The sequence below is a fragment of the Acanthisitta chloris genome, unplaced genomic scaffold (assembly GCF_000695815.1).
Source record: "Acanthisitta chloris isolate BGI_N310 unplaced genomic scaffold, ASM69581v1 scaffold26852, whole genome shotgun sequence".
Taxonomy (NCBI): domain Eukaryota; kingdom Metazoa; phylum Chordata; class Aves; order Passeriformes; family Acanthisittidae; genus Acanthisitta; species Acanthisitta chloris.
Genome location: NW_008662607.1, coordinates 9,111 through 26,863, shown reverse-complemented (window position 1 = coordinate 26,863; position 17,753 = coordinate 9,111). Strand labels below are relative to the sequence as shown.

General features: G+C 39.5%; 1 protein-coding gene across 1 annotated transcript in view; it reads left to right on the top strand.

Annotated features, from left to right (window-relative positions):
* The window catches only part of IGF2BP3 (insulin-like growth factor 2 mRNA binding protein 3), an 87,149-nt gene extending 71,756 nt beyond the window's left edge, over positions 1–15,393 (top strand). The window contains exons 9-13 of the mRNA XM_009070668.1: positions 4,958–5,077; positions 9,380–9,454; positions 12,420–12,551; positions 13,892–14,005; positions 14,921–15,393. Coding sequence (XP_009068916.1) covers positions 4,958–5,077; positions 9,380–9,454; positions 12,420–12,551; positions 13,892–14,005; positions 14,921–15,022 — 543 coding nt within the window. The 3' untranslated portion in view covers positions 15,023–15,393. The remainder of the gene's footprint in view (positions 1–4,957; positions 5,078–9,379; positions 9,455–12,419; positions 12,552–13,891; positions 14,006–14,920) is intronic.
* The last annotated feature ends 2,360 nt before the right edge of the window (positions 15,394–17,753 follow it).

Here is a 17,753-nt window from a genome sequence, read left to right as displayed (position 1 = left end):
CTCCTGAAAAATATCTTCTGTAAGGCTACGGAGTCTAAATGGAGTAAAGAGGGATTATCCTAATGGTATCTGCAGTGCAGGGGCTCCAGGTGAGCCCAGTGTAATGGGGAAGCAGTTGGGGGTTACAGGATTTAGAGATAGAATAGATAAGATATTGGATGGAGGTGGTGGAAATTAAAAGAAGAAATATTTTAAATAAAAAAAAGGAATAGTTGGTATGGACTGTTAGGCTAGGGACAGATGGCTGGTGCTCAGGGAATTGCAGGAGGTGTGGAAGAAGGTATATCCAAGCTGCTTCAGGAAAAAGAGTTGGGCTAGTGTAAAATGTTAGAGCTAATGGTGTGCAGCACCAGTTGCTTAGTGTCATCCAGTGGGGTAGATTGATTTACACCTCTGTGTTAGGTCACTGTTTTCAATCATGATTTAAATGAGCAAGCAGGAAATCTGATAGAAGTTGACATATCAAATTTTGCATGTGCACTTTAGTTACCTTTCTGAAAGCCTTAGTGTAGTCTGTCCCACCACAGCTACCCTTTGCTAACAGAGTGAATATATCTCTATTTATATAAGTATGCAGTTTGCCATTTGCTTTGGTTAATGTATTTTTCCCATTTTCTGTTAAAAAATGATGAATAGTGCTTTTCTTATTTGCTCGATTAATTTCTAACTTCTGATTTTCATCAGGCAACATTCGGATGGAAATTAGAATCCAATTAATGAACAAACCCAGCATTTAAAAATGTTTTCATTAGTTAAATGTGCTGGATATAGACAAAAATTCCCTATCAAGCCTGTTTTGTGACTAAAGCAGACTGATTTTTGCAAAACAAAGCAAGTATTATCAGCTGTTTATGAGCTGAATTAATTGTTTCTGGTCACCATGCTCTTGAAAGAATCTGTTTCTTGGAAATAAGAAATTTCAGTTTCAGGAGCTCTTTCCTTAGAATTAAAAACCAAACAAACAAAAAAAAACAAAAACACCAACAAACAACACACCAACTGCCGAACAAAAAACCCAACACAAAAACCAACCCACCCCAAAACAACCTGGGTTCTCCATTTGAGTGAACATCCCAATGGTATCTGTGTGTCCCAGATACACAAGACAAACTTCTCTCGTTAGAGCAGACTAGTCATGAGCCCACACCACAAATATTACTGAGACAGAGGAGGTGGTCTGTGCATCACAGATATTGGGTATGGTTACTCGCAAATTAAGGCAGACATATGGACTATACATCTTGGTGAATCTATGTTGCTACTTTAAAAGGTTTTTTTTTTTCCTATGTTTCTGTCAGTTCCCAGAGCTTGCCTGGTTTGGAATAAACTGTTTTCTTATGTGAGGGGAAAATAAAGTGAACAGGGAAGAGGAGAAGATTGTACAGGAGGCATTACTGTTGTCAAAAATTTATACACATATATATTTTACTTTTTAAATTTTAAATATATGTTTAAGCAAACTTGGCCTTTTTAAGGGAGTGAATGTTGAACCTCAGACTCCCCACAGTGGGAAATCAGTTCCCTAAATTTAGTGATTCTAACATATGTTTAAGATCTAGGAATCTATTTCTGATATAAGTCATGCTAGGAGCTCCTGGAAAGCTCTGTGACTTATGTGGCATGGCATGGGGATGATTAAATTATAGCTGATTTTCTTCCATCTTAAGATCCCCAGAAGCATCTGTAAGATTGATGGGCAGTGTAGTCATTGCATTATGTTTTGGTGTGTTTCTTTTGGAGGATAGCCTTCCAGTAAATACAAGAGTTTTTAAAAATTATTGTGGGTAAGGAGATGGACAGATAATAATTTGAACTTGGTGTTATGATGCTCTCAGAAGCCTTAGTTAGACTTGGCTTCTGACAGAAGGAAAAAGGAGAGAGCTGTTGTATTGCATGTTCATACTTTAAAACAAATCAAACAGTATTGTTGTTTTGAGTGATTCAAAATCAGTGTGGGTAAGGAAATGGACATAATTTGTTGTTATACTGGAGATGAATTTGGTTATATGTGTGTGCCAATGTGTTTCTCCAGGCAAGAATCTGAAAAATGACAATGTGTGAACAGTTCAGTATCGACAGATTCTCCACTGTTCTTTAATAAACATATAGCACTATTACACCAAAATGCAAGTTTAACATTAAAGAACCTCAGTCACTCGCATAAAAAGTCCTTTAGGAAAAAAGAAGTTGAAATGTATCAACAAGGCAAAACTATGAAGAGTAATGGGGGGGGGGGGGAGAGTGCTACAGTGAACCGACCGTACAGTTGGAAAGGTACATGTACATCTTCTCTCTTGCACTGCCTCTGCTGCCCATGTTTCATGTTTAAGGGTGAGGTGCCAGAAAGGAATTTCAGTGGTGAGTTGAATCTAGCCAAGAAAGTGGCTTGAAGCTTTCGGAAGAAGAGGGAGAAACTGTGCTGCAGGCAGATGGGCAGCGGAGGGAAGGCAGGAAATATATACAAACAAAAATAATGAAGTTAGATTTGTTTCTCTGGTACAGAAATGTGTCTGGACGTGGGTTAGGTAGGAAGCTGTGCAAATCCTTGAAAACCAAGTCAAGTAACATGTTTGATCTTCAGCAGTGTTGCATGAATTAGCTGGGAAGCATGTGTGTGTTAGCTCAAAGTTTAGCTGGAAGAGGGTGGCTGGACTTGCATGTGGAAGTGCAAACTTCAGCAGTGGACTTTTGCAGGAGCTGGAGTATGTGTGGACAATTGAAGGTAGGCATCAAGGAGATAAGCCAGCATGAGGTGGCTAAACTCTCTGGATTGGATTGGATTGGATTGGAATGAGGGGTTGCCTCTCCATCCAGTGCAGTTGGTATGGAACCTTGCAACAAAATCAAGAAAACCCAGATGCCTCATGAACTTGTAACCATTTAGAAACAGTTTGCTGAGGTGGTGAGATCAAGTGAATACCTACAGTAGCATTTCCAAATTACCGGAAATCTTGCTGGATTCACAGTGAACATGTAAAAGGCCTTATTATAACTACATTCACGGGATGTTTGTAATAATAGGAGGAGAAAATGAGTAATCTTCTGGAAAGTGGTTTAACATATATACCAGAGTGACTTGTATCTTTCAGTACAAATCTGTAGTTTTAGGGTGTAGTTTTGAGATCATTTTAAACTGATCTGTAGGCAGATTAAGAGGTGCTCCCACCTTTTTCCATGCCCTGATTTAATTGTTGTTGCTTCCTTCCTTAATCCTGGACTGCTGCTTCTGTGGCTTTCTGGTTATCTGAGTAAGAGACTCACTGCCTTCCTTAGAAATCAGCTGAATCTGAAGTCCTGCTGTCCACAAAGCACACAGGGCAATGGGAAGCTGGGTGTGGCATACTGTATCCAGGGAAAACTTGGGCTTAAACTAGTATGAAATGACTGTGAATCCTGATGTCTTGTGCATGTGAAAACACAGTGTAAATTGTACAACTGTTGCAATCACCTAAAGCAACTGACAGAGTGTGTTTCTTTTCCAAATATCCTATTTTGGGGTTTCTTCACCTGGTACATGGGGCTGTGCCTGGGATTTGTTTCCCCTAAGGTTACAGTTGACTTGTGATTACCAAAAATGAAGTGGTCAAACTTGGAAACAAGCATTTTGTTAATGCAGTGGGACTTTGCTTCCCCTTGAAAGAAGATGTTTAAAAATAAGTGGAGATAGTGATTTTAGGATTGCAGCTGCTTTTTGCTTTGTGTTGCATATAGAGTGTATTTTCCCCAAAAATATCATAGAAGAAGCTGCTTTGGTGAGCTTCTGTATGTGGATCTGTATCCCCACCAAAATATACAAGTGGGCAAAGCTAAATGAGCATGGTTGGTCCCATGTGTGCTGCTCACTGTTGCTCAGTGCTGGTCTGCGTGGTGGGCACTGAGAAGTGAGGATGAGGATGTCTTGTTGTCTTAAAAGAACTCTGCATGAAAAGGGCTTGTTGGTTTTATGTTGTTGTGGATGAGCAAAACATATAATGAAAATACATAAGAGGGCTACATAGAAGGAGAAAAGCTAAAGGTGTAGTGTCTTAAATACCTCTTAGTTCAAATACAGCTCGTGTGAAATGCTTTTGAGAAGTAACCCTGATGTAAGTGGATGGATAAATGGTATGGCAACATAGTGTACTTGACAATGCTCTGTTAATCTGAGCCAGGCTCTTCTGGGACTGGTAAAATAGTTATGACTTACTGTGGTGTATGTAACCCTGTGGTTTGATCATCACTATGCAGCACATAGAGAAGAACTTGAGCATTGTTGTGCTCTCCTGCTGGGGCTTCTGCTTGAAAGCAATAGGAAGAAGCAGTACTGCCTGATGTCCAGTGGGTGCAATGTTAGGGTCCTCTCGCTTTTCAGAATGCCTAATGTGGTGTTCAATTTACTAGCCTGCTTGAAGACTGTTGCCAAGGCTCCAACTGTTGCATAATGTTACCTAGGAGGAATCGCTGGCAAATTTCAAGCTGGCTATCATTCCAGATCACTCCCACACAAAGGAAATTGTAGCGTATAGGTAATTCTGAAGCTTTTTGTGTCGCTCTCAGCACAATCTAAAATTAAAAATATAACTAGGAAAACTAGAAAGAGTTTGCCTGCTCAGGCTGTAGCCCCTCTGCTTGTAGCAGCCTCACCTGCAGAGTCTTGCATGCGGAAGAGAATCCAGACAGCGACAGGTAAGAATGAAAGTCTCACAAAGAAGCAACACCTCAATTGTTGTTTAAAGCTCTAAGCATTAAAAATGCAAGTATTTTATACAAAGAATCCTCTTTTGGCTCAAACTGTTTTTTTCATGTTCTGTGAATTTCGTGGTTCCCAGAAAAAGCCAGACTCTTAATATTCAGACATCAGAGGGCACCGTAAGATTCTCCCCTCATTTCCATGCATGCCTGTTCTGTACCCATTTTCCTGTCAGTCTGATTCATAATGTTCAAAAACATTCACTGCATTTTTCCTTCTTCCCCACAGCAACAGCCCGAGTCTGAGACTGTTCATCTGTTCATCCCAGCCTTGGCAGTTGGAGCTATTATTGGCAAGCAGGGACAGCACATCAAACAACTTTCTCGTTTTGCAGGCGCATCTATTAAGGTATTATTACACTGACTATAACTTTGTCTATTCTACGTGACACTTTCAGCAAGTTTGCACAAGCTGTGCTTTCGTGAACATCCTCCCCCACTCCGTGCCTAGAATGTGATGGGATAAATGGTACATTTGTTTATAAATCATCTTTTAATCTTCCTTGAGACAAGATAATTAGAAGCATGTTTTCAAACGTCTCCTGAGGTGTGAAATATAAGCTGCAAAGAAAACTACTTTGGTGGTCTAGTTTTCTTAGAAACAGACTTGTGTCTTAATGATGCAGTGCTTAAAGGCACTTGCTTTTGGTAAAGTGAGAATTGGTGAGGTAAATTCCCCTTCTAAAAACAGCAGCACAGGTGAAGCCTCCTACTGCTGTGGCTGCTCTTGCTCTGCCCCAGATGGATAGGTCTGGGCTGTCAAGCTCATATGGCTCCATGCTGAAGCATTTGTGTGTTAAAACCACCCATGTGCGCCAAGCTCCTGGGGTCAGTCAGTTCTTTAACATCATGATTACCTTGGTACCCAGGTCTAACATCCAGCTATCCAGCTGTTTGTGTATTGACCATCTCAATGTAGCAAAGAACAAGATGGGTTGCAGAGGCTGACCTAATAGAAGCTTGAGTTTGAATCAATTAGGTGAAATCCTCTTGGCTGTGTGTAGGGGCTAGTACCAGATGCAGTTGTAGGAAGGTCTTGGCTTCCTGCTACTAACGCCATTGTATGCACAAGTATCTTCTCTAGATGTTGAGAACTTTTTCTTGTAAATAGCCTGTTCTGCTATTTATGCTGTAAAGATAATGTTTTGGCCCAAATGAAAAAGAATCCCATGAAACAATAGCAACAACAAAACGAAAACCTTAAATTATGGTGTGTAGCTCTATGTTCTGTCAGACTGATTTCTTCCTGTGCATGATGAAGCAAATGTTTTCTTCTCAGTTCTCTTTGCTCAGGAGATGTGGCCTTTTTAGCAAGTGCTATGGCAGGGATCTGCCAGAAGTCAGGGGCAGGGAGGCAGGAGCTGGCTATGCTGAGTTGAGCTTGGTGAAGCCAGTGAGGCTGGGCTTGGCTTGGAAGGTGTTCTTCTAAGTGTGCAGAGCGAAATAATTGGGGAACCCTGATGAATGAGTCTTGTGTGTGGTTTGCCGAATGCTGATCCGTTTACTGGCTAGTCAACCAAATGGCACACTGCCCAATTCCATCCTTTATTGAGCAGTATATTAAATAGTTATACTACCCAGATGGTTTACATTAGGTGAGCACTAATAATCATATTTTTAGAGGAAAATGGAATAGAAGAAAGTGAGAAGTGCTGAGTTTTCTTTATTAAATCTGCCTTGCATGGAGATGTGATGTACCACATGCATTTCCTCCTCCTCTCTCCATTCCCACAGCTTGTATCTAAAGATTAAGTGGAGAGAGAAATGTGGAACAACCTGGACCTCCAAGAACCCGTCCAAACTAGTTCTTCATTTGGTCCTTGGAAGACAGTTTAGTGGAAAGGGAGTTTCCAGTGTTTCTCATGCATCTGGCTAAGAGTGGCCTCAGGCTTCCTTTACTGGTTGGCACCCCTCTACCCAACACATTTAACGTTTCTATATTAATTGAAATTCAGTTAAAAGTTTTATGAAGCTCTGGTCTTTTGTTCCTTTAGTAGGAATAAACTAAAGAAAAATTTGTGAAAATAATCTTAACAAAACTGTACAGATACAGGGTATGCTTGCTAAGTTGGGAAGTTGCCTGTATATGCTTATTGATTAAAATAAAAACACAAGTTCATCCATAATCTGGCAGAACAACATGGAGCATTGTGCTTGCTTCTGTGTGAAAGTGTTAAATGTGACAGTAAATTATTCAAAAATTCTTAACTTCCCATGTGTTGACCACCTGCCCTTTGTCATAACTTTGGAGGCAAATAATAAATTGTGAATCAAGGAATCTGTGCTTTTAGCTAAGATTTGGAGGGAGTGCTGCCTGAGCAACTTTTAACTTGCCAAATTGCAGAAATCATACTTTGTGGAGGAAGTAAGTCTCTGTGCATAACACTTGTTTTGAGTTGTGCTGTAGCTTGTTACAGCTGAAAATGTTTTATATCCCCATGCATCTCTCTGTGCTTGTGCTGAGCTTTGTAGATCTGATGAAACTCATTAGGCATGAGGTAAGACTAAAGCTGCAGATGCGCAGGGGTTCTGCACAAAGCTATGGTGTTCAGGCTGTCACTTCAGGGGTGCCCATGGCTGCTGCTGAGCTCAGATTGTGTCCCTCTGCTGGGGGTCATTGCTTGGTGATGCAGACTCAGTTGTTTGGCAAAAGAGCCAGGCAGAGGTTTTGGAGCTGTGTGCTGCCCACCCTGTATTACAGTGCTAGGGCCTGTTGGGAAACTAGAGGAAGTGGCTTTAAGCTGAGACAGGAGATCTAGATTAAATATTGGAAAAAAATAAATTCGCTGTTAGGGTGGTCAGGCATTGGAATAGGCTGCCCAAGGAGGTGGTGGAATAACCATCCCTGGAGGAGTTTAAGAGGTGTCAGGATCTGGCACTGGGTGATGTGGTTCAGGGGTTACAGCGGTAGTGCTAAGTGGACCATTGGACTTGAAGATGTTCCAACCCTGATGATTCCATGAACCATTGTAGTCATCTTGGTTATAAATTCTTTCCAGAGTAGCCCTTCGAGATGAAGGGATGAGCCTTACAGGTTTTGAGGGTATGAAGTTGTCAGCTTGTGGCTTGGCGTATGGAAGACTGGTTGTTTTCTGGTTAGGAATGTAAAATTCTTTCACTCAGAAGTTAAAAGTTTACCACTTGTGTTCTATTTTGACCTATATAACTACTTTTTCCAAAGGCATATAGATAAAATTAACACAGAAGTCTCTTAGGTTACCCCTTCAGACATTGAAATGTTAGTCAGTATGTTTCTTTCACAGCCTTCAGCCATGTTTTACCCCAGCTTCAGAGAACAGGATGCTCTAAGATAAAAGCAAAGCAAGAGATGTCTCAGAACAAATAAAACACACGTAAGATGTAATGAAGGCTTGATGGAAAACATTTTTTCCTACAACTTCAACAAAGGTGCTGGTGTTCACTAAGAAAATGTGAGGTGACTGACAAACTACAATGTCCACTTTATATCAATGGCAATTCTCAGGCTGAGCTCTGTTCAGTCAGCTGCCTCTAAATGTCCCTCAAAATTTTGCCCCTCTAAAATACTTTTGCTTCAAAGAACGAATGGATTTAGTCTGCAATTGCTCTTACCACAACGTCATGTCATATAAATGCACTGCTGTAAAAGGAATGAGTATTTTTAGATATATGCAATTGGAATGCAGATATCATATGAAAAATAGATATGCAAACCACATAACTAGTATGTAATGCCTTCTCCATCTTAGGGTACAATATGAATAATTACATAAACTTTACTTAGCAAAATTCTTTAGTGAAAATGATGCACGGTGACTGGTAATTTGTCTGAAATAAACTACAGCTGTTAAATATGAATAACATCCCTATGCCAACAGCTGAGATGAAGTTCTGTAGTGTTTAATATATTGCTCATTCAACAGCAGCTATGTAATACTAGCTGCAACAATGGAAATGTCAGTTGTGATAAACAAAAGATTCATTTGGAATGTCAGAGGCTAGTTTGAATTATTTAATGCCACTGGAGTCTGAGAACAACACACAGAAATCTTACTGTTGTGGTGACATGAACTGCTAAAGACCCTACAGGCATATCTGTCTCAGCTCTGGTGGAGCTTAATTGTTATTTGGGTCACAGAAATGAATGTATATAGATACAAACCCCTTGGAAACTGCGAACTCATTGTCCAGTATAGAGGAATGTTTTGGATCCGATTAGTTACAACAGTAAAGTGATCTTCTGTTCTCAGGGGGACAGACACAAGACTTCTGTTAATGAGCAAAACTTGTTAGAGAGACTATTCAAGCTAGTGGGTAGGGATGAGAATCTTGGTTTATTAACTATGCTTGTCTTTTTGAAGGCTCCATGTCTTACATCACTCATAGCCACATGAAAATGGCGTGTGGGATTCTGCCATATGTGGATTAGTAGCTGTGTCTTTAATTTTCAGAAGTAAATTTGCTTATGATTTTAGCCAGTTTCTCCATATTTCATTATAGCTAATTAATGCACTTTAAAGAGAACAAACCTGTCATGACTGAAGTGTGATGCTGCTGCTGTACCGAATAATTTTTCACTCTTGAACAGAATGTGAGACTGAAATGGGGAGGAGGTGGCTTTAAACTATTCCTTCAAAAGACAGCTACCAAAAGCTATGTTTATCCATTCCAGATTGCCCCTGCTGAAGGACCAGATGCTAAGCTGAGAATGGTTATCATCACTGGACCTCCAGAAGCTCAGTTCAAGGTACAACATTATAAAAACTTGTCAGTCTGTAGTGGCCTTTGGACTACAAGGGACATTATTGAAAACAAGACACTTGCTCCCAAGCACACTTAATTCAGACTTTCAGTAAACACTTGGGTTTTGCTTTCCTTTTCCTGAAAGGTGTCTCATAAGAATGAGTAATAAAGTAACATCAGAGGGTATGTTCTTCTCACCTGAAAACTCGTGGGAGTTTCGTGTAAGTAGGAGTCAAGTCTAGCATGAAAATATGTCCATATTACGTTCCTGATTTTCTGTTTTATCTATGAGCACCGATTAGTTCAGTCTTTCTAGTCTGTCTTAATACATGCAAGAGTTTTGTGTGCTTAATAGAAATAACAAAGCTGACAAGATGAGAGACTGAGTCTTCCCAGGTTGCTGTTGTGTGCCAAATGGAAAATGCTTTTTGGGTAGCTCTATGGAAAAATGCAATACTTCTAATTGTATTTCCACTCCAGCTACAAGGAGATACTCAACCTGATCATCTTATTTGTGTTCACATTGAGTTCTGGAGTAGCCTTCTGCCTTGAATGCCAAGGGATAAATCTAGTTACCCCAAAAGGAGTTGACCACGTTAGGAGCAATGCAGACAGCTCAGTGCAGCAGCCTGGTCTCATCACAAATGAGGCTGGGAAGAGGTAGAAAGTCACTTGAGAGTTTGTCCTGGCACTGTTCTCTTCCTGTAATCATTTTTGCCCTTGTATTTTTGCGTCAGGCATCTTGCAAGAAGGAATTGAACAGACTTCTGGGGTATCTAGAATCAGTTTTGCTACTGCCTTTAGGATTTTTGGAAAAGTATCAGAATAGGTATTTTGCAGTGGTAATAATGAACCAGATGCATTTGGGACTACCACATGCATTCGAGATGCAAAGAAAAGGAGGCAAAGCATTTCTCAGAAGCTCTGTCTCCTTGATGTTTTCTGTGTGGATGTGGGCTTGGCCACACGGCATGTTTCACGTATGGGGTGCTCTTATGACCTGAGGTCAGCACCAAGTCAGACACTGGCTACCCTTTCTTTTAATCAGATATCAGTGAACTTACTCTCAAGGAGTAGCAGGCCAAAGTAGATTTGGGCATCACTCTACCCTGACTTTTCATGTAGACAACAGCTAGTCCTCAGGCTTCCTCCCTAAGATCGACTTGAAGTCCCACAGAGTTCTTTTGTCAGCTCTACTCCCCAATTTGGATTGTGCAAGGAGGAAAGTCTCCCTTTTCTACACCCCATACATAGGTTAAAACCACATTAATCAGTCATGTCTCTACACTTGGTCTTCTGCTTGCAAAGACAGATGTGCTAGCACAATTGATGCCCAGTATGTTGGTCTTGTGAAAGAGAGGGATTATTCTTTGAGGTTTCCTCCAGCTCCAGTCCTTGTAGTCTTTTAACTACTCTTTCAGCACTGCCCTCTGACAGAGACAGGCAGAGACAGAACCAGTCCTTACTTTTATCACCACTGTTAAGCTGAAGCATGCCTTATGGTCAGGGCCAAGCTTCATTAGTGCTTTCCTTAAGCTCTGTTTAAGAAGGGCCTTCTCTCCCTTTGAGGGTAGGCTAATCCTTGTTGGGCACCAAGAATGTAAACTGGTGCTCAACAACTTGAGGAGGGAATAGCTGCTGCTCAGATGACTAACCAGCTCTGAGAGGAAGTGTCATTCCAGAGCCTGTGAGTTTGGCATCTGCTCCTTACTACATTGTGCTCTGCTGCCTGTGATTTCATGTCCTGGTAGCCACAGTGGCTGTGCCCCTTTCTTCCTCAGCTGCAGTAACCTGAGGATGTTGTGGTATTCAGGGCTATTTATTAGCAAGGCAATGGGAAGAGAATATGTCACTGTTTACAGCCTCTGCTGCAGTGCTCCCTAGAGTTTAGGCATACCCCTGACAGCAGTATTCAGGAATAGCTATGTTGCCTTGGATCTGGGACACATGCAAGTGAAGTGGAGTCAGGTGTAGACAACATATTTCAGCCACCATTTTACTGTGAAGGAGCTGCAGCCGTTAGCTTTTTCTTCCTTTCCTTAAAGACTTTTTCAAGAGCTCACAGATTTGGGATGTTGGAAAAACTTCTACAATATTTTTAAAAGTCCACATTCTACCTTGCCTTATAATTCATCAGTAATGCATGTTCTTTTGAGGCATCTAGGAGATGCAGAGTAGATGATCTGGTTACCATTTCTCAATAATTCACAGATCAACAGCAGGGAATAAGGAAATAAATGTTTTAAAATCAGCAAGATTCACAAGCTTAGTCTCAATGGACATTCTTCTGGCTACCTGGCACTTGTATGTTTCCCAGAAAAAGGAACTGTGTGCAGGTTGGAGTAATACTGTTCCCATGGTGCTATGTAGATCTAGGCAGTTTGAATCTTTTTTCTTTTGAGAAAATTGAGCAAGTTCAGATTTATTTCTTTTTAAACAATGTTGTAACGGATTGTAAAAGTAAGCTGTTGCTCTAGTTTGAGTCTTTATCCCATGACTCACTGGGAGTGTTGTGGGTTTTTGGTTTTTTGGGTTTTTTTAGTTTAGCATCCTTAAAAGAGTGGGTTTCTGAGTCAATTATTTGCACTCTGTGCTTTTGGGTGCAATAAAAAAGCTTCAGCCAAACAGTTGTTCTCTCCGCCAGTCTTTACGTCTACAATTGTTTCTTTTATTTTAGTTTCTTTAATCACTGGTTTCTTTTAAAAGCAATATTTCTACCAAAAGAAGCAGCATAATAATGATCCCCATTAAACTGTTGTGTGATTCCCTGGCTTGTCATGCAATCTTTAAAGTTGGACAGTGTTGCTTCCTAGTTTGGTACAACGATTTCTTTTAGAAAATTAGTTATTATATTCATTAGAGAAAGCACTTTGTCGGGGTTGTGTACTGAGAAATATCCTTCCTGTGGAATATCTTGAAGTTAACCAGATTCCAATAAGTGCATTCTATAACTGAAAGCATTTTTGCAGGCTCAAGGGAGAATCTATGGAAAACTTAAAGAAGAAAATTTCTTTGGACCTAAAGAAGAAGTGAAACTTGAGGCTCATATAAAAGTGCCATCCTATGCTGCTGGTAGAGTTATTGGTAAAGGAGGCAAAACAGTAAGTAGCTGAAAGAAAACTTTTAGTGTTGTTCAGTTATGTTTATTCCAGTGTGTATATATACATAAGGCTTAAACTTTCAGCTAACTAATAGCTAATCCTTTGATGTTACATTAAAGCAGGAGTTATTTCCTTAGCTGTACTTGTTAGGCCTTCCTTTCTTCTGGTATGGAGTCAAAAGGACCCAATATCAGAATGATTTTTTTTTTCATTTTAAAAAAAGGAGAAGAAAAGAAAAAATAGTCTAATGAAAATCGATAGCCCCAGTCAGATGTGCAGAGCTTCTATGAATAGAAATGTAGCTCTTCCATTTGGCATGAATACATCCCCACTCAAGACCTGCTTCTGTGAACCTTGCCTTACATGCCAGAGTTTGGGGAAAAAAAGAGAGTTGACTAATCTCATTCAATTAAAATCAAATTCAGTGTGTCCAGAGGTGACATTTCTGGCCACAACTGAGCAGAAGCATAATTTATAAATAAGTGGTAGGAAATTAAGACACATTCAGACCTCAATATTACAAAAAACCCGTATCTGTTTTTGCTTCAGTTGAACTGATGGCATTTCTTAGGCACACTTTGTTGTATAACATCACTGAGAATTTTCAGTCCTGAAAAGGTGCTGGTACTCTAATATTTTCACATGGTTGTATGTCAGGTGCTAGATGACATTTACAAAGAAATAGTTCACTCTTAGGTCTCTGTCCTTGAGTGCAGTGGGGTCTTTAAGTTAAGTGTCAGGAGGTAATGTGGCCTCTGTCATTAGATGCTGTGGTAAGAGGTCTAAGGACAAACATGTCAGAGAAGCTGTTCATCCAAAACATTTTTAATTAATGCTGTACATTTCTAAAATAAAATGAGTGTAAATGGGACAAATAACTCTAACCGTACCTCTACTTAACATTATGGAAGCTGATAGGCTACTGAAAATAATTTGGACACTTCTCATTGTTCTGTTTGAAGTTCTCCATCTTGTGGAGGTTTTTCAAGGAAAAGTGTATAAATACTTTGACATTTTTCTTCTTCCCTACATTAAATGAGTTTTCTGACCTTACACTTTCAAATTCAACTGTAAACACTGTGGCAACTATTTGCTTTTTTAAAGTCATGTATTTAACACCTTCTGTGTGTTGTAGTCTTTAAAACACTTCTACAATCCCAGAGAATTTGGTGCTAACTTATGTTAAAAGACATGAGAGGCTGCTGCATAAAGATGCTTTCTGTTAGTCAGTCTCTCTTTTAAAATGTAACTTAGAGGATGATGTTGGGATGGGCAGGATCTTTGAGGCTTGGAAATTGTGGAATGTTTAAGATCTTCTGACTTCTACTGTCTGTTTATAGGTAAATGAGCTTCAAAACTTGACAAGTGCAGAAGTTGTAGTCCCTCGTGACCAGACACCTGATGAAAATGATCAGGTGGTTGTGAAAATAACTGGTCACTTCTATGCATGCCAGGTAGGAGGACTGGAATGACTTTCTGTATTACCTTGATGTTTGGCCAATCTTTTATAACCATGCACAAAGCCAAGGGATGGAAGACTTACTCAGGATACAGAAAGTACTGCTTGTCTTGCTGCAATAATCTTTCCTCATGGCTGTGAGAGATTAATAACATTACTGCACTATTACATACATAAATAATCTCCTTAAATTCTCAGGTCAATATTTGTAGGCTCTGGCACTGCTAAAACTTTCAGAGCAAAAGAAAATCCCAGTTGTGATTGGACTGAAATTCAGAAGGAATGGAGATATATACAAGCCATATCATGGTATCTGACAAGAACTGCACTTAGATATGCAATTTCTCCACATTAACCAATCTGTTGATTTAATATCATAAAGAAAACTATCACAAGATTCCTTCTGTCACTTAACTCTTAACTCAGACCAATCTCTTTTTGATGCTTTGCTACAGGTGACTCGTAGTTTAGAATGGAAATGGGAGGTCTGGGAAGTCCTGTCTGTCTGACTTTCTGGATTCCCTGGTGTACATAAATAAAAGTACACTCTTTATTAAAACAGTGGATTCTTATAAAACATTAGTGTCTCCAGAGGACTAAAATGAAGGTAACCTGTAGCTTCAATAATATTAACATTGGTAGTCATCTTCCTATGCTCATGCTTTCTATATTACAGATGTGGGAACTTGACCCTACAGGTAGCTGTGGTAGGCAGAAAAAGAAGAAAAAATTTAAGTTGTACATCATGACTAACCCAAGCATATTTTAACTAACAAGAAATCTTGTTGGTACTAGGAACTTAGTCATTCCAGGTTTTCTTAATCCCAGTAGCATCTATTGTTGGTTGTAAACATCAGTCACTACAGCATGGCATTGTGATGAGTTGTTTCTTCTTCTTTGTGTCCTTCAGCTTGCTCAGAGAAAAATTCAGGAAATACTGGCTCAGGTAAGAAGGCAGCAGCAACAGCAAAAAACATTGCAAAGCGGACAGCCTCAGCCGAGACGAAAATAAAGGTTTAGAAAATGGCCCATCAGAGACAGATGCCAGACCAAAGACAGACTGTGCGACAGAGAGACGGGTGGTGAGCACCTGTTGAAGTTATATGCAGAAGATCCACCAAGCCAATCACCTGTTCGAGGACCAGGCAACCGTTGAACGCTGTCTCTGAGAATGTATTCTTTAGGCTCTCTCAAACTTTTGAAACCCAGCTTTAAAATAAGGACCCCTTCACTTCCCTTTTGTTCTATTCTCACAATTTAACATAAACTCGTTAGTCTTTTTTATTGTTCTTATTATTCCCCAACAATTTTAGAACTTGGTTTAATGAAGCTTTCTCTTCTGAGTTCACTGGTTTAAAAAAAAAAGGAAAGAAAAACCAACAACAGGAAAAAGGCATTGCTCTTATAGGTCCAGTTGTAAAAGAAACAACCCATTTGGAGGGTGGGATATTGTGGGTGGGCTAGGGTTAGAGCAAGGGTATTGACAAGAGTTTAAGTGTTAATCCCAACGTTGAAACAAGTGGCATTTTTTAAAAAGAATTTGGTTGCATTTTTACATAACACTGCCATGAATAACCTAAGGGAAGTGTTGAATGGTGTTGGCCAGGGCATAAAAAGATAAATATGCATTTTACTAAACTACCTCAGGCATTTAGTACCTCAATGAGAAATTGTTCCTTTTTTGCTTTTTTTTGGTATTTTGTATACTTTATAAAGCTAATAGTTCTTGAACATTTTATTTTTTTAAAAAAAATTAAAATTTGATCAGCCACCAGCCAGGAGTACTACAGACTTATCGGGGAAAAATATAGTAGAGCACTTCTAGCTGCTGGCTGATGGGAGTAAGGTGGGTAAAAAAAACACAGCCTCAGATTTCCTGAGGGCTTCAACACCATCATTTGTTTAAAAAAAAATTCAGTGAATGTTCAAAAGATAGTGAATGATGCCAACATTCTGATAGCAGCAATGCCGTTTAGTTTTCTTTTAAGATGGGATGAAAAAGTTTGTGACGGTACTTTTTTGGGAACAGGACAAGGAAGTGATGGCAAGAGGCTGGGGTTGGGGGAAAAATTTAGAAGGCTGCAAGAGGCTGAATTTTTTTTTTTGTGCTACTTGATTGAATGCATGAACCCTTTGTGCCTTTGACCATCACTACCTAATAATGCTACATTTAACCATTTGCAGCCCATTTGGACTTTGCCATTTTGTTCAAAGAGCAAGCTTCATCTTCAGTTTGATAGAACACTTGATCTGCTGGAGTGTATTTGAGGCCAGGGGGTCTCTGCTGTCTGCAGATCACATCATACTGCTTTCAGTTACCACGATGGGGGAAGGTCAAACAGTGTTTGATCACATTGACAGATATGAAAGGCTAAGTTTACATATCCAGCCGCTGTTATGGGCCACACTAAGCCACTTTGAAGGTTTTAAAAACGATTACAAGCAAACAAACAAACAAAACAAGAACCTCTCTAGCCTGGCTTATAATAGATGCAGCAGGATTTATGCACGTTCTGCAACCAACCATTAGAGAAGAACAAAAAAAAAAAAAAACACGTCAAAAGGCAGGGATAACAGGAAAGTTACCAAATTGTTTAATTTCCAAATGTAATTTGAATGCTGATTGTGGTAATAGTGACACATTCAAGTTTCTACAATAAACTTCAGTCTACCTCAGTTTAAGAAAAAAGAAAAATGTGGCAACACATGGTGCATAAAGACTGCTGTGTGTGTGTGTGTGCGCGTGCGCGCCTGTGTGTGTGTGGTCGACAGAGCCATGCTATTACCTCTGAACCTTTTTTTGTGATGTTTTTTGTGCATGAGATGATCAGAATCACCATGCTGCACTGATTTGAGGGGCACAGCGAGCAAAAACATTTGTTTCATCATTTTGTTATCTACCTCTTAGGTTCATGTTGAAATAGAGGCATTACTACATAGACTAGATAATTTTCCCAAAGATCATTGTTGTACAGATTAGATAATTTTGAAAATGGTCTGAAGTGTTTTTCCTGCATCTCTTCTTTACTAATTGGTTTAAAAACCACAAACTTATGTTGTAGTTTTAGCAAAGAAAAATGAGTTTCTTTTCCTTTTTTGACAGTGACCTTCATCTAGCCTTTAGGATAATTTTTTTTCTTACAAGAAATTTAAAATTACTGAAGTATGAAAAGTCATAGCATTTTAATTTTTGTTGAGGCTTAAGTCAGTCTGACTTTCCTTTCTTAACATTTGAGAAGGATTTGACTTCATTATTTTCCATAAGAAGTTACTTTACAGATAGGCGCTGCATTTACATCTGCTGATTTAAATACTGTCATCTCTCTTAAATTTCTAGACTTAATATGGTAAATCATGTTTTTCTTTTCAATTGAGACTTGGTAATTTGGAGTATTTGGGAATAGCTAGAAAGTAAATACTGTAAATGAATTCAATATCCACAAAGTATGGATCATTTTTCATCTGTAATGTGCCCCCCAATGCAGCTCCACTTGCCAGATGCCTCTGAATGGAATAAAGAGTTTAACTCCTATCATCAGATAAAGTTGTGTGGTGTTTTTTTGAATTAATGAGGCATAGGGACAGACTGTTCAAAGTACTTGCGGTGCTTTCATCAAGTTGGTCTTCTGCCCATAGTAATAACTGGATAAGGATGAACAGTCACCTGCAGGGATTCCATAGCTGCTAGGGCAGCCAGGTTAGAATGTTTGCACTTCCCTATACAAGCAGTGAGTGTTGTGGCT